Below are 22,037 nucleotides of genomic sequence, written 5' to 3' on the forward strand. Positions count from 1 at the left end.
CCACGCCTCCCAGGGCCACAGCTCTGCCTCCCCCGCAGCTGGGCTTTCAGTTTGGCCCGGGACCTCAGGCCAGCAGCCGGCAGCCGGCAAGGCAGCCTGGCAATGAGATGCAAAGCATGTTGGAGGTGCCCGCCGCCTTCCGGGCCCTGCGGAGGCTGCTCCTGCTCTTTGGTCCCAGAGGTGCCTGCCTGTCTACCCCACCACCCTTTGCCTCCAGTGACGGCAGCCTGGCCAGAGAAGTGGGCTTGGAGCACTGTGACTGTGGCTGCTTGTGGGGCCCCATAACATGGAGGGCCCAAGCAGAAGGGGTAGCAGGTGGTGTGGTGTGCCATGGCTGATCACCTGGTCACTGCAGCTTCCAGAAGAGCAAAACAGCCTGTTCCGCTCGCTCAGCTGCAGCACCGAGGTGTGGCTGGTGGGCTGGTCAGCCTGGCGGGACCACCTGGCCATATGGGGGCTCCTTTAGCAAGGCAGATGTGGCCAGCATGCTTTTAACATGGGACCAGTTATTAGCAAAGAAAAGGGTTTTGCAGAAGTGACAGGGAGAGGGAGTGTGTGACCATGCAGGCTGCCCAGGGGCCTGCCCCTTGGGTCCAGGCTCGAGGACCTGCCCTGAGCCCCTGTCCTCACCCACACTCACAGGGTCTTTTATAGCTCCTAAGACCCACACTTTTTTTCTCGCTCACATTTTAGCATCTCCAAGTGGTATGTGTTACATAGTCACTGGTGTTAGAATTTAATTGACAGCGCTGTTTCTTTCTTGGTGTACTCAAAATAACGGTGCATTTTAAAATGAAAAGGCATCTTGGGTTTTGTGCAACACAGAAACTAGGTAACCTCTAGAGGACTTACATAATTTGCCCAGTTTCTTCGAGGGAGTAGAGCAGCCTGTAATGGCGGGAGAATGATGTGGTGTGGGTCAAAGGGATGAACTTGGACACCAGGAACCAGGGCTCCAGTTCCAGCTTAGCAGCTCTGTGACCTTGGGGAACAGGAGCTCCCTCTCTGGTTCTTCCTCTGCCAAACAGGGGCCGGCGGGCTCTGTGGAGGCCGCTGACCCAATCCTCTGAGTCTCAGTGCCCCGACCCAGCCCGGTAGCTGGTAGGTGGAGGCTGGGCGGTTGCTCCCTCTGAGACCTGAGGCTTCTGGCGTGGGTGATACTCGCGGAGCATCCTCAGTCCCTTCCTCCCCTGCTCGTCCCTCTGCCCGCCCTTTCATTTTCACGTGCGTTTCCTTTTCCAGTTGCCTTTCAGTCCTCCCTCCTCTCCCTTTCTGTAAAATCCTCCCACCTGGGGCCCCTCCAAAGCTCTGTGCAGTGGGAAAGGGGGTGAGTCACGCCCCGTGGCTGGTGGCTCGCTGACAGTCAGTGGCCTTCGTGTGCTGTGGTCCGTGCTGCCTTCCAAGTCCGAGTTCTGGGTCCCGGCCTCCTGCTCCCGGGCAGGCTCAATCCAGCCCTGCGAGTCTTCACCGGGGAGTGTGGGACGCTGCCACTGCCAAGTTTTCTCAGTCCTCCTGGTTGCAGCCCATCAGCCTTGCTGGCTCTGTGACCTTTCGCCAGTTACTCAGCCTCCCTGAGTCCAGGTTCTGCCATCTGGACAGTGGCTGAGGGACGGCCACCTGGCGCAGGAGGTGTGTTTTGGTGGACATATTTCTCCGTGGCCTCCTTGAGATGCTCAAGGCCGCCTCCAGTTTCTTTAGCTGGGAGCTCCCGCTGATCTTTCGCTGCTCTCAGACGGAGGAAGGGTGTGCTGGACACCAGTGTGAAGGGTGTGGGGGGCATGGTGGGTGAGTGGGCAGCTCATAAAGCAGGAGCAGGACCAGAAGAGGAAGGCTAGTTTGAGGCCCGGGGAGACAGCCACGTGGGGCACGCCGGCTGACAGCGGACCACTCGAGTGGGAGCTCAGCCAGAGTGCTGGCCAGAAGGAGCTGTTCTGGCAGGCCTGGCTTTGACCCTGGGTGCCCTCCAAGAGCCCCCTCCGCCTCTCTTCCTCTCCCTCTCCTGAGGTTCTGGGGAGTTTATTTTTTCTGCAGATGTCATCTTGGTGGGAGGCAGGGAGGTTCAGTCTCCCGTGTGTGGTGGTCTCCTTGTTGCAGAGCCCCTGTGCCAATTGGGGCCGTGTCCCTGTGGGGGGAGAGAGGGCAGAAGCCAGCCTGAAGAGCTCCCACCGGCAGCCCCCACCGCTGGCTCCCTGAGGAGGCTGCTGCTCGGCTCTCGCTGGGGACAGAGCCAAGGCTGGCACGGAGGGCTCCCACGGGGTTGTGGGGTAGGCTGCAGGGGCCAGTGTCCCAGGGAGCGAGTCCTGGGAGCAGGGAAGGGACTCACTGGGGCGTGTCTTGGAGACGGCTGTGCACTCCAGGGACACGTGTGTGTGTGTGTGTGTGTGTGTGTGTGTGTGTGTGTGCATGTGTGTAGGTGTAGGCCGGGGAGGGCATTGTCTGGTCAGGCGTTTTGGGAGCAGCATTCACCAAAGGGTGGGTTCATGGCAGAGGGGCCAGGGCGGGGAGAGATGGGGAGCGGGGACAGGGCTGACGGTGTGGGCCAGAGGCAGCAGGCCGTGCTTGCTCCCACGGGAGTCCTGCTGTGGTGAGCCTGTGTCTCTGGCCAGAGGTGCTGCGAGTATGTGCAGGGCCATCCCGACATATGGGCGGCTGGACATGGTGACGGCTGAGACTTGGGACCAGGGGATGGGGAGGGGGAGGAGGAGAGGCAGCTCCCGAGGGTGCCAGAGTCATGGGCTGTGGGGAACCTTGGCTCTGCTGAGCCTTCCAAGGCCTGAGGGGCTCTGGGCCGGGCCTGTGTGCTCCCTGCTGGCTTTAGGCTGTGGGTGAGGTCCGTCCAGTGTGCCTTCCTGGGCCATTCCTGTACACTGTGAGAGCCCCCCCAAGGGGCGTGTTAGGCGCCCCAGCCATCGCTTCTCTTCCCATGTGAGGCCGTCATTTGATGAAGGCTCTCCTTATCATGATGACAAAACATGGAGCCCCCAAAGCAAGCCCCACAAAGTCTTGTCTGTGTGAGTAATTAAGCCCTCACTTCAAACAGCCCCATCTTTAAGAGCTATAATTTGTAGCCCAAAATAGCCGCCTGTTCAAAGAGCCAGGGGCGCCCTTGATGTGCGCCCCTTTCAACTTGCAGCTTGTTAATTCGCCTTGACAGCTGAGTGCCCGGCACCCGCCCGGCAGTTCTCAGAGTAGGGAGCACAGGTTGCGGGGCCCCGCTGGGAATTGGAGCTTGCCACGGGACACTGGGGAAATCTTGGCGGGGTTGGAATTAGGGGGTCCTGACTCCGTCTCCCGAGGTGATCCTTGTGTGTGCCTGCAGAGGGACAGAAAAACAGCGTAACTTTCAGTTCAAGCGGACTGAGCTCTGGATGCTGCGTCCAGAGACGCCAGCGCAGGCTTGCAGGGGGTTTGGGGCCACAGGGAGCCACCCCAGGGAGGGCGGCAGTGGGGGCTGCCAGCAGAAGAGCTTCTCAGGCTGGCTTCTGCCCTCTCTCAGGTGGGCTCCCCCCGGTATAGGCTGTGGAAGGGGGCTGGGAGCCAGCGCCGCAGGGAATCTCCGACCTGCAGCTTCTGCCCGGCTGACATGCCTGGAATTCTTGGGCTGGCTGCTGGGGTTGGTTTCCAGATGTGGAAGCAGTTTCAGTGCTGTTTGTACAAACCCCGGTAGTTTGCCTCCGAAACTCACGTTCTTATTGGAGAATCAAGGCCCTGGCTTTATTGGGGGCTTGGGGAGTGGGCAGAGGGTAGACTAGGTGGCTCCTTGGGATCCTTTTCGTTTAGGCGGTAGGTTCCTTGGGGCCCTCAGATCTGAGGTCCCTGCTTTGTTGGGACAGTCTCACCCATGAGAAACTTGGTCCCTGTGGAAACAGAAGGGTGACTATGGGTCATGCCCTGTGGCTTTTCCACTTAGCCACACGGCTGGACCCTGTGTGCCAGCCTTCGGGAGAAGTGGGGCTCCAGTTGCCACTGTCTGAGGGAGGCTGGCGTCTCTGCCCGCCAAGTACCACGTGTCCCTGGAGTGGTGGCGGCCCTCCTTCCTGAACCAGCCACAACAAAGGGAAGAAATCTGTGCTCCACTTCAAATCGCCAGAAATACCGCCTGGCACAGAGAAACTGGTAATATCTTGCCCAATTACTGAGCGCTGCTGGCCACAGAGGTGGCCTGGGCCGGGACAAGAGGCTCTGTGGCTTGATGGCCTGCAGTTCCCCTGAAAACCAGTCACCGCCTAGGTGAATGGCCATTGACAGTTGGGTTGTGTCTACACTAAATACAGTTCTGGGAAAACTTGACAGTTTTAAATGTCTCTGGCTCACCTGCACATATGTACTTCTCCTTGAAAATTGAGATTTATCGGGACCAGGAGAACTGGTACATACCTGATCTGGGTCTGGGCCCCAGCACTACATGGCTCCCAAGGTGGCACTGCCGATCCCTAGCATCACAGAGCCCAAGGGCCCAGTTAGCTAAATGTAGGAGTGGCCTCTGGACCCCCAAAGTATGGCTTGAGAGACCCCCCCGCCATATTATAATGCTGTTTTCCAGAGAACTTGAGAAATGGAAATAATTCACTGAGATTTCCATTTAAATATTGCCTCTGAGGAGCTGGAGCAATAACACAGCGGGTAGGGCGTTTGCCTTGCATGCAGCTGACCTGGGTTCGATTCCCAGCATCCCATATGGTCCCCTGAGCACTGCCAGGGGTAATTCCTGAGTGCAGATCCAGGAGTAACCCCTGTGCCTCTCCAGGTATGACCCAAAAAGCAATAAATAAATAAATAAATAAATAAATAAATAAATAAATAAATAAATAAATGTTGCCTCTGAATCATTCTGATGATCGTTGGTACACCAAGACCCAGTCTGGTCCTTCACAGTCAGCATATCTCAGCGTCACCTTGAAAGAGGCTCATTTCTTCTGAGGAGAGACGGGAAGAAATCACGGGGTCTTGGTGAGGTTCTGTTGGTCTTGAGGGGTTTGGCTTTCATGTTCGGAGTGGGAAGGTGGGTGGGGGACTTGGACTGGACAGCTCCGCCCTCAGGCAGGCCCACCGTTGGTGAGAGAGCCCCAGGGGGCTGCCCCCTGCCAAGTGTCCTGGTTGCACAGTTTCTAGTCAGCTTCTGAACTCTGGAGGTGGTTATTTGTGCAACTTGAGCCTTTCGTGCCCTTTGGCCTGGTCACATTGGGCTAAGTGGGCAGCGTTACATTTTTACTCTGATGGGCCCATGAGAACAGGAGTACACGTCCCTTTGGCGGTTGGGTGTCCCTGCAGGCTCTCTCTGGGATAGTGTTCCTGAGGAGCGGCACGTCTCTTTCATATTCCTGCTGAATGGAGCTAAATTTGCCAGGGATTTTATACTTTTCCATAACCAGTTCAGAAAATTTGGGGCAAAGCTCACGTTTTATATCATGGTTTACTTGCAGCCGACCGAATAATTAGATGTGTGAGATAATCATGGTTGCAGAAATGCCATTTACCTGGGAAGCCATCGAGGGTGGGGCTGGGAACAGTGGCCCGAGGCCCGAGGACCTGCCCCAGCTCAGGAACCGTGACTGTCAGTCACACAGACCAGCCCCGGTGACCGGGGCCGACCTTCGTGAAATAGCAGAGGAGGAAAACGGCTCTGTTAATGGTTTACATGCCAGGGTGCTCGCCAGTTTTGTGACCATTTTGTTTTCTCTCGCTGACTCTCTGTGTGTGTGAATCCTTAGAAAGTTAGGCAAGACACTGTCAAAACTGAGGAAGTTTCTCCTTAATAATAATTCTTCAGTGTCAGCTTGTCTAACAGCTAGTTTGTAGTGGAGCTGCTGTATTTGTCCCTTGGAGTCCTGTTACCGGTGGGGCTGGGAGTGTGGCTCAGTGGTAGAGCACTTGCCTTGTGTGTGTGAGACTCTGGGTCTGGTCTCTGCCGCCGAGAAGGGAGAGGAGAAAGGCCTGTCACAGCTGTGTGGGGTGCTTGTGCTGGTTGGTCTTCCGTAACTAGATCCCATTTCAGTCGGCTTTTATGTCTCGAGTAGCACAGAGACTCTCAAAAGTGTGCTCGTGTGGCCCTAGCACCTGTAGCTTCAGCATCACCCAGAAATTGTTAGAAAATCATTTATTTTTTGTCTGGGGGGCCACACCCAGCTGAGCTCAGAACTTTTGGCTTTTTGTTGAGGGATCACTCCTGGCCCTGCTTAAGGAATCATACTGATCGTATTGTGGTACCAGGGATTGAACCCGGTTGGTAGCATGCAAGGAGAGCACCTTACTGCTGTACTATCTCTCCAGCCCCTAGAAATCCATTTTAAAACACATTTGACTTACAGTGATGAATCTTTTCAGACCTCACCCCAAGACCTGTTAAATCACGTTCAACCTAAGGTTTATTGTAACAGTCCTTCCTACTCCCCACGTAATTCTGATAGACACGGAGTTTGAGAGTGCTTGAACAGCCAGGCACTCACCTTGTAGAAGGTTCCACATACTTTTTGTGGAAATATGTAATGTGCCTGTGATCTCCCCCATTTTCTCATTTGGTAGAGCTAGCCCCTAGGGTTTGAATGAATTCAGTGTTTTGTTAAAACCATGTTATGTGTGTGGTGTCCTTCATACTGTCCCCTCTCAGAAGGCCGGTGTCCGACTGTCCCAGTTACTCGTCTGCATTCAAGTGGCAGGAGCCTTCTCTCTCCCTGGCAGAGGCACGAGCCAGTGGGGTGGGGTGTTCTGAAGCAAGCTGCCCAGGGATTCTCTGCCAATGTCCAATTCCTCAACAACCTGTAAGGTTTTTTACCTACAGTTATTGAGTGTAGGGTCAGTTCTGTTTGGGTCAGATCATCTTTCTAATTCTCTTGCTCCGTCAAGTACTTTTAGTTTGCTTTATGTGTTTATTTATTTTTGGCCACACCTATCTGTGTTCAAGGCTCACTCATCCTGTGACTCAGGGGATCATGTGGGATGCTGGGAATTGAATCCGGGTTGGCCACATGTAAGGCTTTCTGCCCTACCCCCCTGTTCTGTCTCTCCAGTCCACTGTTTTATGTATTTTAAAGCTGTTATTGGATACATGAGTGTGCATCTTGTTAAATTGATTTTCTCATCATGTTTAAATGTCTTCTCTTTATAGACTTTGACATAAATATGCCCCTCCAACTTTTGTTTGGTAGGCCTTTGTGTAGCGTCTTTATTAACTTACTTTCGATCCATGTTCTTATTCTTAAATTGTTTCTCATAAATTGTACATTATGTCAGTGATTACTTTTAAATCTAAGCTGACAGTGTTTGTTCTTTGTGTTACTTCCATTCTTTCACGTTGTTGTTCTGACCAGTGAGTGGTCCATACATTTGCTGTGTTGCTCACTGGGATCTCGCACACTTTTGTGTAGCACTGGGGATGCACGTGGCTGGGATTAAACTCACAGACCTGCAAGCAGATTATTCCACCCCTGAGCACTCCCCGAGCCCCAATATTTGTCTTGAAATGGGGTGGTCCATTCTATTTTCATTTAGGCCATTTTCTCCCTTATGTCTGTAAGTCTGTTGCCTTCTCCCCTGGATCCTTTAGGATGATGTAAACCTTGAATTTCACTTTTTCCCTCAGTTGTATTTTTAGTTGTTTTTATTTTTTTGACTGATTTTTAAAGAAACACAGTATGGTTTACTGCAGTGAAACTGGTTTATTATGGTATGGTTTATTGCAGGGAAAGAAACACATGGGACAGGGTCCAGGAAAGTTCCAAGCATGGAACTTGCCACTGGCCGCTCCCAGTGGCATCGCGGACAGTGCATGCTTGTCCAGCGGGACTGTGCGGCAGTGTGCTTTGCCCACCAGGAGGTTTGCCCACGCCTGGGTGGCCACAGTACTCCGAGAGGTTTGGTACATGACTGTGGCCAGCTGCCCACATAGCTGACCTCACCCTCCAGGCTTCCCAGATTTTGAGCAGATAGAGCAGGACCAGGTTCTACAGGCAAACAAAAACACTCGCCTGATAGCCCTGCAGGGACTTGGCCTTCCCTTCCCGGCTCCAAGGACAAAGGTCACACCTCTCCATGAAGAGGGACACAATCTCTGTCTTGTTTTCGTGTTTTTTTCTTCTTTTTTTTTTTTTTGAGGAATTTAAGTAATTCTACTGGTTTTCAGGTGTGCCACAGTGACTCAGCTTGTGTGTACCCTGAGCGCACGGGGTCGTTGAGTTCTCTATAATAGTTCCAGAGAAACTGCCTTTCCCTGATGAGCGCCTTTGAGATTTGCTCCTCGGCTCTCAGAGGCACCGGGCAGGGTTGATAGTGTAGCCCCGTCCCTTCCCATCAGCCACAGCGCCTCCAGCTCAGCATCTCACTGAACGCCGTGGCACGGAAGGAGTTAGAGGGTCTTCTGGGGCGGGGCGGGGGGCACATGTGAGGACACCACATGCTCCAGGGACTGCCTTGGCAGAGTTGCGGTTCCCGAGGGTTCCCCTGATGGAACCAGCCTGCCTGCAGAGAGGACTGTGCTCTGCCCCCGCCCCCGGCATTCGCGTGGGGCTGACCTTGAGTCCAGAGCAGGGCTGCACCTGACCCCTAAAGCCTCTAGTCCCAGGGTTCCCCAACGTTCTTGGTCCCTATTTAGAAGAAAAATCACTTTGCGTGTCCCCTTCCCAGATTTGTACCTCCTTTAAGTGAACAATTAGAAGACACCCCTAAGCACCCGAGATAACTGCTGCCCCCAGCCCGTCTCAGCTCTCCCCAGGGGCAGTGTCACCCCTTGGGGAAAGACAGCCCAGTCCTCCTGCTCTGTCACCCTTGAGGAAATTTGCCATCTCGGGCCCAGCTGCACGCCCTGAGTGAGATCTTCTGACGCCCCTTTGCCCGACTCCTGTGCTCGCCCCCTCTGCAGCAGCGTCTGCCGGGAGGAGGGTGCCAGGCGGCCCCAACCCCCGTATGTGGCCTCAGAGCTCCCTCGCTGCTGTCCTCCTGTGGGAAGGGCTGGCACCCACCTGCTTTCCCTGGTTTTCCCAGTCTCTCCTGAGAGCCACAGAGAGTGGGGACCGGGGCCAGCTCGAACCACGTGAACATCATCTCTTGGAGGTGATCTTCCCCGCTGAAACTCGGGCGCTCTGGACCCTCTCCTGGGCCCTGCATGTCCCCAGTCACCAAGGTGCCTTACCCGTGGAACCCCTTCCTTGAGGCCCCTGAGATGGGGAGCCCACCCCCTCCGAAGGCAGCTTTTCCGAGGGTCTCAGGAGTTGATCCAGGAGCCTCTGGCTGCAGGAGAGACCCCGAGAGCCACCTTGGCTGCCGTCCTCCAGGCGGGAGCCTCCTGCTCCCCTTCCTGACAGAGGGGGCAGAGGACGGAACCACGGCAGGTGGAGCCAGGTGCTGGCCTCTCTTGATCTGCCCACCCCCCACACCCCCAGGTTATCTGGGCCGCTGCTCTTTGACTCACAGAAAGAGCCGACCGGAGGGCTGCCCGGGATGGACAGAGAGCCCTGGGGCGCCGGCCCTCCTGTGTGGGTGCCTGGTTCCCCATGGTCCGCCATCCTTGACTGGCTCCTAGGCAGACTTTTGCTGAACCAGTCTTGGGTTTGCCGTGATGTACCCCAGACGTCTGTGCCAAGCCAGGCCTGGCGTCCGGGTCAGGGTGGGAACCGTAGCCACCAAAAGGAGGTGGCACAGCGGCTACTTCCTGATCTCTCGTGCGCATCATGGCATGGTGAGTTTGGCGAACCCTGGTGTATCTCCCACCCAGGGGCTCCCGGTGCCCCACGTCTCAGGGCACAGACCTGGGAGTCGCTGTGGCCTTCACTGTTCGGGCCTCGGCCTGGCCGGGACTGTGCTGTGTTTGCTGCTCAGCCCCCGCCCCCCTCGGGGTGCCGGATCCATCTCCCCACACCCCCTCTCTGCAGCAGGCTTCCACGAGGTGCCTGGCTGCGAGGGAAGCTGGGCTGTGCCGCTCAGGCTATTTTTACCCAGCCCTGTCCCCACAGAGCTGTTCTTTGGCTCGGAGTGAGAGCCCGGGGAGCGGAGCTGTTGCCAGGGCTGGGGGTGGCTGTGCCCGAGCTTGGAGCCTCCTGGGCGCCCTTGCCCAGGCGGCATCATGTCCTCACACTTATTAAAAGGTGTAATTAACTCTCCAGAGGCCTTCCAGGAGAGTGGGCAGGAGACCTTGGTGGGAGAAAAGTGGCATTTGGAGGGCAGGCTTGATGGCTCGCTCGGGTCTGGCTCCCAGAAGTTGAGCCCCGTCTACCCTATGCGGGTGCCTTCAGGGGTCAGAGGGAAAGAGGCCCTGGGCTGGATGGAGCCCTGGTGGCCACTGCGTGCCCCTGCTTGCCTTCCCTCACGTCATGAAGACAGTGCAGAGGCTTATCGGTCACTGTCTGTGGGTGTTTAGAGCGTGCATTCCATTTCACAGATGGGAAAGCTGAGGCACTCAGTTCCGTCAGCCTAAGGCCCCAGAGTTGTAGGTTGTGGCACAGAGATTCGAACTCGTCAAATTCTCTCCTGTAGCTTGTCTGATGCCATCCTGTCTCTCTTCCTGCCTGTGGGTGCTGCCTCTACCCCTATTTTAGAAGGGCCTGCCCAGGCCATGCTGCCCACCTGCCAACTCTCCCTGCATTCCACTCCGCCGACAAAAACCTGCCAGCCCCTGACCATGAGACCGGGGGCTCAGAGGCAGGGGTCCCACGGTGGTCCCTCGCTCGGGGTGTTGAAAGGGGGCCTCCTGGAATCTGCGCCAGGCACATGCGCATGCGAGACTCGGCGGTGGCATGTAACAGAGACTAGGTGGGGAGGGTGAGGGCAGAGGATGTCGCCGAGTGTTACGAGAGTGGGGACAGTGGGCACTGCTGACCGCCTTGGGTTTGGGGGCCCCCACACTGCAATACACTCCAAGCCCTGCTGATTTCCTCCGGGAAGCCCACACGGGCCTGCTGTGGATGCGGCGGATACCCATGCTCACGTGAGACGGGTGGGGCAGAGTGGACGGGACACTGGTGGCGCATGGAGCTGCCCTGCTGGGCCTGTGTCCTGGGCCTCAGATCTCGCCCGAACCTGCAGGTCGCAGCCAGCGCCCAGCTCGGCTCCTAGAGCCTCCCCAGCCCCCGCGCCTGTGCCCTCACAGCTGACCTGCCGGCACCTGCTCCCCCACTTCCTCAGCACATGCCCTGAGGGAGACCCTCAGGGTTGCCGCCCTCCGCATCTGATATGCTGGTGCTTTGAAAATGATGACCCTGGGGTCACCTCCAAGGTCCAGGTGACGTGAGGAGCCGGGGCTTGAAGTCTATCACCCTAGGCCATAGGTTGTGAGAGACCAGATGCCTGAGTCACTTCTCATGGGCTCAGCCAGCGGTCAGGAGGAGGGGGCTGGCTGGAAGGAGCCTGGGGGACTGGAAAGTGGGCATCCACTATAGGCCACCTACAGAGGCTGCCCAGTGCTGCCAACTGAGGACACTCCCTTTGCTTGGGGCCCCCCACCCCAAAGGCCACCTTTTCTGTGAAAGCCCACTCCCTCTGCCTGCATCCCTGCCTCCCGACTGAGTGGGGCACCCCGTGGAGTGAGAGAGGTGGGGCTGACCGCCAGCCCCTCCGGCACCTGGCTCTGCATAGCACAGGCTGCCCCTGAGCCAGAATCCTCCATCCTCCATCCTCCAGTGCAGCACCCCTCGGGACAGGACCTCAGCCTGGGTGTCGGCTGCCCTGAGTGGGGTTGGGTGGGTCTGAGACTTGGAATCCTGCCACTGCCATCGGACTTGTTTGACTACAAAGCAACTTGGACACAGACACACCAAAGGCCCTGCTGGCCTGTCCCCCCAGCCTCCCTTCTGGAGAACTCAGTCACACAGGGTTTTTTTTTTTTCGTTGGGTTGGGATTTTTTGTTACGGACAGATCCTTCCTTTCTTGCTGCAACTTAATCTAAAAATACTGTAGTTGTTGGAGAGAGAGTAGAGCGGGTAAGGCTCTTCTTGCCTTATTGCAGCATCCCTTATGATCCCCAAGCACCACCAGGCGTGATTCCTAAGTGCAGAGCTGGGAGTAATCCCCGAGCATCACTGGGTGTGGCCCCCAAACAAAAACAAAACAAAATAATGTAGTTGCTTGAAGGGTTTCTAATGCCCCTCTCCGTCCGAGTTCCGAGTGAGGCGTCTCAAGGATGGGGCTGACCGCCAGCCCCTCCGGCACCTGGCTCTGCGCAGCACAGGCTGCCCCCAAGCCAGCATCCTCCATCCTCCGTCCTCCAGTGCAGCACCCCGTTCTTCCCTGGGGGCCCAGGTGACTTGCAGACCAAAGTGGCCTTGTCCTGGGCTAGCCCAGGGCCATTACTTTCCTAATCACTGTCTGTGATTTGAATTTAGAGGAAAACTAGTAGAAGTGGTTTTGAAGCTATAATTAAAATTTTCATTTGCCGTGGGCTAGCAACTGTGGGTTGGATGAGGTGTGAATGTGGGGTGCAGCTAAATTTGAGACAGGAGCAGGCAGGAGGGAGCCAGGGAGGTGGTGAGGGCCGGTGGGCCTGAGACTGCAGGGAGGGCTTCCCTGGCCCCTTGGGCAGGCCAGAGCTGGTGTGGCTGGGATCTGGGTTCAGCAAGGCAGTGTGAGCTGGCCACAGCTGCACTGCACACCCGAGGAGCGCGAGGTGCTCCAGCCCCAACAACTACAGTATTTAATCGTTGCAGCAAGAAAGGAGGAATCGGTCCAAGATTAAAAAAAACAAAAAAGTAGGGGTGGAGGGCACTAGAATGATAGCACAGCGGGTAGGGTATTTGCATTGCGTGCAGCCGACCCAAGTTCAATTCCTGGCATCCCATATGGTCCCCTAAGCACCGCCAAGAGTGATTCCTGGGTGCAGAGCCCAAGACGCTCCTGAGGAGTCCTGGGGGCCCTGCTGGCACCGTGCCACAGGGTGAGCAAGTGTCTCCTGCCGAGGGGTGCCCACTGGCACTCAAGCCAGCGGCCGTGGAGTGGAGCTTGGGACTCAGGATCGGCCCTGCCTGCCTTCCTGCCACGTGGCCTCATTGTCACCACCAGGTGTGAAGGTGCTGGCAGTGCCGTGGGTCACGCGGGGCTTCTGTCTCCCAAGTCAGGTGGAGAGCAGAGGGCCCCCGCACGGGGAACTCCTTCACACTGGCTCCCCATCCCCACCCCCCGTTTCTCCTGGTCGTGTCTTCAGCCAATACAGAGAGCTTGTTTGGGGTCCAGTCTGAAGGGCTGGGCGCCAGGTACACTGGACGAGTGACCCATAGGTGGGAAGCTCTCGGGGTGACTTTAGTTGCCACCCCCACAGGTGGTGGGGCCTGGTGCAGATTTACTTGGGCAGAAGCCAGGCTCACTAGCCACTGCCTGTTTGCCTTCCCGCCGTGGCACTTGGCTGTGGGGCTGAGGCACCCACACATGCTCTGGGTCACACTTGTGCTCTCCAGGTACACCTGACTGTACGGCACCTGCTCACTGCCCGCCAGTCACTGCCATGGGGGTCCCACAGCTGGCTGCCCTGCCCTTTGACCCTGTGCACCTGTTTCTGGCCTAACGCTCAGAATGGAAAGGCCAGGCCAGGGGGAGGATGCGGGGCCACGGGGACCCTGGTTCTCTCTCCCGTAGCACAGCACCCCCTCTCAATGCACCCTCAGGTGGAGCCCTGGAGACCTCTGGTTGCCCCAGGGTGGCCCGGCAGGGCAGGGTCCAAGCAGTACCACCTCCTTCCTCCTCTGGCCCCAGCATTGACTCCCTTGGCCAGATTGATTGTCTCCGAGAGTGACCCCAAGCCCCCAAGCACTGCCTGCCACCCCAGAAAAGAAGGATTGAAAAGCCTGGTGTTGATACTCCCCAGAGGGGCAATGGTCCCAGCCCCCAACTCCCCACCCGCAATGCATCCTGTGGCCAAGATTCACTCCCTGGTGTGTCTGCTGAGAGCCTCTGGACAGACCAAAGTTCACAGAGATCACCCCAGCTGCCCAGAGTCAGGGGTGAGGGCCCCGTGTGTGCAGACACCCCTACCTCAGGCCCTTGTTCTCATGCTGGGGACGCTGGGACACGTGACACTATTGCTAGCCCGCGGTCCTCTCCAGCAGCACTCCTTCATGCCTGACTCCTCCGGTGCCCACTGGGACCCCAAAGGATGCCCCCCCTGCGGGTGTCTCAGCATCGGCCTCAGGTGGGCGTGGTCCTTCGAGAGTCCTTGCGGTCGGCTGAGGGCTGACCCGGAGGCAGCCTCGCTCACTCTGCCCTGCTCTCTTTCCAGGGAAGCGAGGGAGCTGACCCCGCCTTTGCTGATGGCGAGCTCATCCCCAGGGAACCCGGCATCTTCCCTGAGGACGCAGAGGAGGCGATGACACTGGCGCCCCCCGAGGGCCCCCTGGAGTCTGACCTGGACAGTCCCATGGAGAGCACCCAGAGCCTGGAGGGGCCTGTCGGGAGTCCCCCGGAGGAGAAGGACGGGGGGCTCCAGGGCCTGTTTCTGCCGGAGGACAAGTGAGTGAGAACTGGTGCTCAAATCCTAAGCACTTTAAAAGCTTCACACAGTTTTAACCATGGGATTAAGCAGCTGATTTAATCCCATTAAGTGTGTGGCGTGTGGGGTATATAATCTATGAGTTTTTTTTCTTTTTGGGTTACACCCGGCATTGCACAGGGGTTACTCCTGGCTCATGTACTCAGGAATCACTCCTGGCGGTGCTCGGGGAACCATATGGGATGCTGGGAATCGAACCCAGGTCAGTCGCGTGCAAGGCAAACGCCCTACCCGCTGTGCTATGGCTCCAGCCCCCATCCTATGAGTTTTTTTTTTTTAAATCAAGGTGACAAAAGTAACTGTGTATCTATTCATCTTAGTTTTATTTTAAAACAAACAAGAAAACAGGACAGGGCTGTGACTCACAGTGGAGTGCTTGCCTCGCATGTGGGAGGCCCTGAGTTTGATCCCCAGCACTACCCTTCCCCACCCTACCCCCCCAAAAAAAAAGCCAGAGAAAACATATTAGGAAAGACCTCCAAACAACCACTACCAGGGTCGGGACATGGCTCAGTGATGGACCTGGTCTCCCCAGCACTGCAAAAACATTGCAGGGTATAAAGTAGTTCTTGAAGCCTGGGGGGGCTGCTGCCCATTCTCAGTGCCCTCTGCTCATGCATCTCCCAGCTGTCCAGGAACGGGGGTCACCTGCGTCGGTCAGCGGAGGTGTCCCTTCTCAGCTGCCACACAGTCTCTGGAGGGAGGTCAGGGTGGGGGTATTCCCAAGCAGCAGGAGGCCGTGTTGTGACTGCCCAGCGGCCTGGAGAGGGAGGCGGGGCTTCTCAGATCTGGTGAACCACACGAACCTTCAGTTGGGCCTTCAGCACAGACTGCTTTGTTGTTTGTCTAATATGGTATCTATTGTGGCTTCTCAAACTCAGGTTTGATCCTTAGCACCCCTTATGTTCTCCCTGAACCCCTCCCGGAATGATTCCTGAGTGCAGATCCAAGAGGAAACCCTGATGTAGCCCAAGACCAAAATATTAAAATTTTTAAAAAAATTTTAGTAAAGTTTAGTGGAGACGGAGCTGAGAACTAGGATTGATTCTGTCTGAGCTGCTGAGGGCAGATGAGCAGTAAATAGGGAGACTTGTGTCCCACACTGTCAGCACGGGGTTGTTGGGCCACACCCAGTGCTGCTCAGGGCTCACTCCAGGACCTTACTCAGGGATCACTCCTGGTGGTTCCTGGGAGACCATTTGGGGTGCTGGGGATCAAACCTGTCAGCCACATGAAAGACAAGTGCCCTACCTGTTGTCCTCTCCTCTCTCCGGCCCCTGTTACCAGCATTTTGCATCAACCGTGCAGTGATGGTTGGGTCACATCTGTGGGTGGAGTTGCTGGGTGGGGCACAGTTGCCTTGGCAGCGGGCACACCACTGGCTCACAGCTGTGATTTGCTGCTCTATTTTGCGCCTCTAGAGTGGCGTTGCTCGGAGCCTCTCGTGCAGTTTCTGTGCTGGCGTGTCCCTTGGGTCGCTGTCTCTGGGGTGTCACTCCCAGGTGTCGGGGGACAGACGTCTCAGTCTCCTGGTAGCTGTAGCTCGAGGGCCTCCAGGAGGGGCGCCCCGTCACCTTCCCTGACGCGGCGCGTGTGGCCCACAGGTCGCTGGTGCACACGCCGTCCGTGACGCCCTCAGACCTGTCCACGCACTCCACTGCCTCGCTTCTCAGCAGCGAGGAGCAGTTTGAAGACTATGGGGAGGGGGACGATGTGGACTGTGCCCCCAGCAGCCCCTGCCCCGACGACGAGACCAGGACCAACGTCTACTCGGACCTGGGCTCTTCCGTGTCTTCCAGGTGACCCCCGGCTCTGCAGTTGGGTGTGGGGCCGCAGCCGCTCCTGGAGCTCAGGCTGGCCAAGGCCCGACTCCTGGGACACCGCTCCTGAGGCTCAGGCCTGCGGCCTTTGCCTGCTGGGGTTCAGGGGCCCCACCGCTGCCCTCGGGAGGTCTTTGTGGCCCTGCTTCCCATAGCCCCTCGCCTTTGCAAGAGCCCTGCTCTGTGCTGCTGCTGCCTTCCCAGGGGCCCCCACAGAGTGGGTGGGTCTAGTGTGCTCAGCACGGGGGCCCGGAGCTAAGGGACTCCCTTCCCCTCGGGTCAGTGCGGGGCAGACCCCCAGGAAGACGCGGCACGTGTACAACAGTGAGCTGCTGGACGTGTACTGCTCCCAGTGCTGCAAGAAGATCAGCCTGCTCAATGACCTGGAGGCCCGGCTGAAGAACCTGAAGGCCAACAGGTGAGGTGCAGGACGTGGCCCGGGACCGCAGGGAGCAGTGGCCACAGGGCCACTTGTGACAAGGCTGAGCGCCGAGGGGCTGCTCCTCCAACCTCTGCTCAGCCACCGTCTCTCTCCCTCTCTAGCCCCAACCGGAAGATCTCCAGCACGGCGTTCGGACGGTAAGGCCCCTGGAGTGGGGAGCACGGGGCTGGGCTCCAGGGTGGCCAGAGGGGGCCACTGCTGATAGGAAGGGCCACTTCCTCTCCATCCCCACGACCTACTGGCAGTGGGCGGGCGGCAGCTCCCCGCCTCAGCTTCTGCTCTGTCCCCAGACACCTCTGGTGTCTGCTGGTCGAGCCGGGCGTCTGCTCCAGGCTGCCCTGCCTCCTCCTGCCCCAGACGCCAGCACCCTGCTCTGCTGCTCCAGCGTGCCGGGACCTGCCAGAGAGTGGCCAGGCGCTGGGGTTGGACAGGCGGCCGTGGCTGTTCCCGAGGGGCTGGCACATGCCTGCTCCCACCTGTCACATGCTGCCTTCCCCTGGGGCTTCCTAAAGATGCAGTAGACACAGCTGGGGGGCAGGCATGTGGGGCCAGACTGCCTCCAGCCAGGGTGGGGTGTGCTCCCCGGCCTGCTCGGGTCATAGCACCAGCGCAAGGAAGTTCTGGGCCAGGGCTGTGGTGCTCAGGAGGGGCCCGTGGCCAGCCTGCCGAGCAGCGCCTGAGGCCCCGGCCCGCCCGCAGGCAGCTCATGCACAGCAGCAACTTCAGCAGCAGCAACGGCAGCACCGAAGACCTGTTCCGGGACAGCATCGATTCTTGCGACAACGACATCACCGAGAAGGTGGGCCGGGGCATGGTGAGGGAGCCGGGGGTCATCCGCAGCCCACCCTTTGTGCGCTGTCAGCAGTTCAGAGCCCAGTCGTTACTGTGTGTGCTGAGCCCCGCCCTCTGGGTTCTCACTGTCCCATCTCTGTCCCCCATGGCAGGTGAGCTTCCTGGAGAAAAAGGTGACAGAGCTGGAGAATGACAGCCTCACCAACGGGGACCTGAAGAGCAAGCTGAGGCAGGAGAACACGCAGCTGGTGCACAGGTCAGGGGAGGCTGGAGTCAGGACCGAGGGGGGGCGATGCCTGCTGTGGGGGGCTGGTGGCACAGGGTGGCACCCTTGGGCTCTCACCAGCAGAAGGGAGTGTACATGCCTGGAGCCTGGTAACTGACCCCCCTTCCCCGCCTCGCCTTCCCGTCCCCGTTGAAGGGTGCAAAGATGGCCCCTTGTGCAGAGCCCAGAGAATCAGAGTCAGGGAGGGACGGTTAACAGCGAACTCTGCTCTGGCCTGCCGGGACGAGTTAGACATCCAGGGCTGGCACTCAGTCACCAGCTGGGACCTGCTTGCTTTGAGCATCCAGGCAGCCGGGCCCCTGCAAGGTGCCACCCAAGAAGGAATAAGGTAGAAAGAAGTAGTGAGACCCAGAGCTGATTCTTGGCGGTGTGTGGAGTCTGGCGCCCCTGCCTTGAGACCCACCTTCTCAGGCACCACCCCCCTTCCTCGGGACCCACTGCTGGGGCATTGTCCCTCAGTGGTTTGTATGACTGACGCATCTCCCTTGGTATCGTATCTCAGTCCGTTGGCCAGCCGTGCCGCTGGCACTTGGGTGTCAGGGTCCCGGGCCCCGATGGCCCCCGGGCAGGGTGAGAAGATGCAGGCAGGTGAGCCGGCCCCAGACTGGAGTGTGTGTCCCCCTCGCAGGGTGCACGAGCTGGAGGAGCTGGTGAAGGATCAGGAGACGACAGCGGAGCAGGCCCTGGAGGAGGAGGCCCGGCGGCACCGCGAGGCCTACAGCAAGCTGGAGCGGGAGAAGAACACGGAGATCGAGTTGCTCACTGCCAGGTGGGTGGCCAGCCTTTGCCCGAGCCCCGACTCGCAGGGCCAGAGCTGTGTCTGTGTTCACAGCCGGAAGCACACTCACGGGCTCTCAGGAGTCTGTGCTTTGTTCACATCAGCTGGACTGGAGACGACCTGGCTGCTCTTGGGAGAGTAGGTAAAACCAAACAGCAGTGGCCTGAACATACTACAGCAGGCAGAGCGCTTGCCTTGCACATGGTCACCCTGGGTTTGATCCCCGTATGGTCTCCCCAGTGCCACCAGGAGTAACCCCTGAGCACCGCTGGATGTGGCCCCCCAAAAACAATAGCAGCAACAAAACCTTTTCTGTTTGGGGTTGGCCATCATCAGTCTTTCCTTCTAGTTTGGGATGCATTTTACTGTGTGGGCCCTGGGGCCACCCCCAGCAACACCAGAGCCCTCCCACCGGAGTCCAGCACCTCAAGGTAATGTTCAGCTCATCTGCTCTCTTCAGCATCTCCCGAGCTCTTGCCAGGGTCACGGAGCCACCCCATACCCATGAGCCCCTGCCCCACTCTTGGCCTGCTCTGGTGTACGGCCTTGGAGCGCCCCCTGCTGTCCAGTCCTCCCCAGACCCAGGGAAAACCAGTGCCTGCCCCTGCCCCTGCAGATCTCCAGCTGCTGGCAAAGCCCTTGGCTCCTGGGGTGGGCGAGGTGAGGCCACCAGGACTTGGGGTGGACCAGAGCTCCTCATGTTCCAGAAGCTGTTGTTTGCATTGTTTCTGGAAGCTGGTAACTCATTAGGCACCTCTGCTTCCACCTAGTGGCTGGATGTGCTGTCCAGCCTGAGAGACCATGAGGCTGAGACGAGGGCAGTGGGCCACATAAGGGCGGGCAGGAGGCCGAAGCCCCGAGCACCGATGCCCTGGGAGCTGTTTCTTGGTCCCTGACCCTCGCCATGGCCTGTCTGCCCCTAGAGCCCTGCACTGTGCTCACTGGCTATAGCCCCTTCAGGGGCTTGTCACCACGTGGAGCCTGACTGAGGGCCTCTCCGGGAAGCCCAGTGGGCAGGGTCTGTCTGAGGAGTCAGTGACCGCGAGAAGGACAAAAGACCATGGGCCTCTGCCAGCAAGTACCCCGCTCCTGCTGCGCTCCGGACAGCCAGCCCACCTGGGTGGCACCGCCCTGTCTTCTCCTGGACTGGCCTTTGGGACCCTCTGTGGGAGTGCCACAGAGAGCGCTGCCCTTGGGAATGCGGCTCATGGGCGTCAGGTGGCCCGCTGAGCCTGGAGAGAGCTTGGGAGATGCTGAAGAGGAGCAGGCGAGCTGGACATTACCTTGAGGCGGTGGGCTCCGGTGGGAGACATTCAGCCCTGCACCTAGCTGGGACAGTCCTCCCCACACCCTCCCATCCGGTTTCTCATTCTAGGATACACGCTAAAAAAGGATATTAGGTCACACATGAGTATTCTCTTCTGTCTAAAAAAATTTTTTTTAAATTTTTTTAAAGATAATTTAGTGCCTGTTTACCCAAAAGTAAATGACAGGGAAGCTCCAGCCTATATTGCTGTTGTGAAGAATATTCCTTCGTTCACTCATTCTCTCCCTCTCCTTCCACCTCCTAGTTGAGAGGGTCATCTCTGGTGAAGTCACCTGTGCAGCTGATGTTGTCACCCTTCTTTCCCCAGGGTGCAGCAGTTGGAGGAAGAAAACTCAGACCTGACCACCACCGTGGCCCGGCTCAGGTCACAGACAGAGAAGCTGGATGAGGTAAGCGGGTGATGGCACCCACAGTAGCAGTATTGGCCATCATACCTCTTCCCTCCCAGTCTGAGATGCACTTTGCTGTGGGGGCCCTGGGGCCACCCCCAGTAACGTTGCTTGGCTGTAGGAGTCGTCTAGTGTTCGGGCCCAGTGAGGCTGTCAGAGAGCCCCAGAGCCACACCTGGAGACCGTGAAGTGCCAGAGTTAGCACCAGGGGCCTTTGCATGCAAGGTGTACATGTCCCTTTCAGCAGTCTCCCTGGCCAAGTTTCTGAGGTTCTAATAAAATTTCCCTAATTAAAATAAGGGGGGAGAGGAGCCAATCAAATATGAGCAGTAATCAGTCTTTGCAGCTAGTCTGTCTGTTCAGGATGTGTGCAGTGAACACAGTTCCATGGGGTGGGTAAATTAGATCCTGGTCTGCCTCCTTCCATTCACATTCAACTGGCAGCCCTGAAGGGCTGCAGAGACCTTGGCAGTGTTGTAGAAAGTGACCGAGGGCTCTGTCCTGGGAGGCCGGCCTGACTGCCCTTTGTCAGTGTGGCTCTCCCTGGCGCTCAGTGAGGAGAGCCCCTGGGGACTCTCTCCCCACCGGCCCTGCTCCGCCCCCCCCCCCCCCCCGGCAGGAGCGGCAGCGCATGTCTGACAGGCTGGAGGACACCAGCCTGCGGCTCAAGGACGAGATGGACCTGTACAAGCGCATGATGGACAAATTGCGGCAGAACCGCCTCGAGTTCCAGAAGGAGCGGGAAGCCACGCAGGAGGTGGGTCCCCAGGCCGGAGGGCCCCGAGCCCACCCATGCCTCTGCTCCCGCCAACCCCCCCTCCTCCCCCACAGCTCATTGAGGACTTGCGGAAGGAGCTGGAGCACCTGCAGATGTACAAGCTGGACTGCGAGCGGCCGGGCCGGGGCCGCAGTTCATCCTCTGGCCTGGGCGAGTTCAATGCCAGGGCCCGCGAGGTGGAGCTGGAACACGAGATCAAACGGCTCAAGCAGGTGAGCCCTGGGGGCCACGCTCCCCCCACCTGCGGCTGCAGCGCCATGTCCCCTGGTTCCCGCCTGTCTCCCTGTTCCGTGCTCCATGTCTGCAAGTCCCGGGGCCCTTCCTGTCCATAGACCAGGATGCCACTCCAGTCCCTGGTGCAGGGGTGGAGAAGGAGACTCACTCGCCTGTAGGAGTCTCTGAGAAGCCGACCCTCGGGCCCAGGATTCTATTCCACAGGACTGTCCAGTCATGGTGACCAGTCAGGAGTTGGGGCAGCGGGGCTGGAGCAATAACCTGCTGGTAGGGCATTTTGCCTTGCATGCGGCAAACCTGGGTTTGATTCCCAGCATCCCCTATGGTCCCGGAGCACTGCCAGGAGTAATTCCTGAGCGCAAAGCCAGGAGTAATCCCTGTGCATCACCTGGTGTGACACAAAAAGCAGAAAAAAAAAAAAAGAGTTGGGGCAACAAGAGTAGAGACACTGACAGCCGCAGACCATCCCAGCAGGGATGGGTGCCCCCACTGCAGTCCCGACTCACCCCAACCCGTCTCCTGCCAAGGCAGGTGCCCAGCTCTTAGGAGCTCCAGATAAAAGCTGGAGGCGTGTTTGCTTTCTCAGCTGTGTTCTCTCTCATGGACCTTGAGTGTGAGCACAGATCTTGCTTGCTTTTCTCTAAGTCTCTGCTTACTCTTTCAAGCTCATGCTCTCTCTTGAATGTGTATCCCTTTTACTTCTGCATCCCTCCACATCTTTCTGAATGA

The 22,037-nt window shown here is 58.0% G+C and overlaps 1 protein-coding gene across 2 annotated transcripts in view; it reads left to right on the forward strand.

Moving 5' to 3' along the window:
* The window catches only part of RAB11FIP4 (RAB11 family interacting protein 4), a 101,340-nt gene that overhangs the window by 73,082 nt on the left and 6,221 nt on the right, over window positions 1-22,037 (forward strand). For both annotated transcript variants that reach the window (XM_055133856.1, XM_055133857.1), the window contains 10 exons: window positions 14,193-14,422; window positions 16,067-16,261; window positions 16,566-16,700; window positions 16,826-16,861; window positions 17,424-17,523; window positions 17,669-17,772; window positions 18,431-18,571; window positions 20,215-20,296; window positions 20,916-21,053; window positions 21,128-21,286. In XM_055133856.1, coding sequence (XP_054989831.1) covers window positions 14,193-14,422; window positions 16,067-16,261; window positions 16,566-16,700; window positions 16,826-16,861; window positions 17,424-17,523; window positions 17,669-17,772; window positions 18,431-18,571; window positions 20,215-20,296; window positions 20,916-21,053; window positions 21,128-21,286 — 1,320 coding nt within the window. The remainder of the gene's footprint in view (window positions 1-14,192; window positions 14,423-16,066; window positions 16,262-16,565; window positions 16,701-16,825; window positions 16,862-17,423; window positions 17,524-17,668; window positions 17,773-18,430; window positions 18,572-20,214; window positions 20,297-20,915; window positions 21,054-21,127; window positions 21,287-22,037) is intronic.

This window comes from Sorex araneus, chromosome 3 (assembly GCF_027595985.1).
Source record: "Sorex araneus isolate mSorAra2 chromosome 3, mSorAra2.pri, whole genome shotgun sequence".
NCBI lineage: Eukaryota > Metazoa > Chordata > Mammalia > Eulipotyphla > Soricidae > Sorex > Sorex araneus.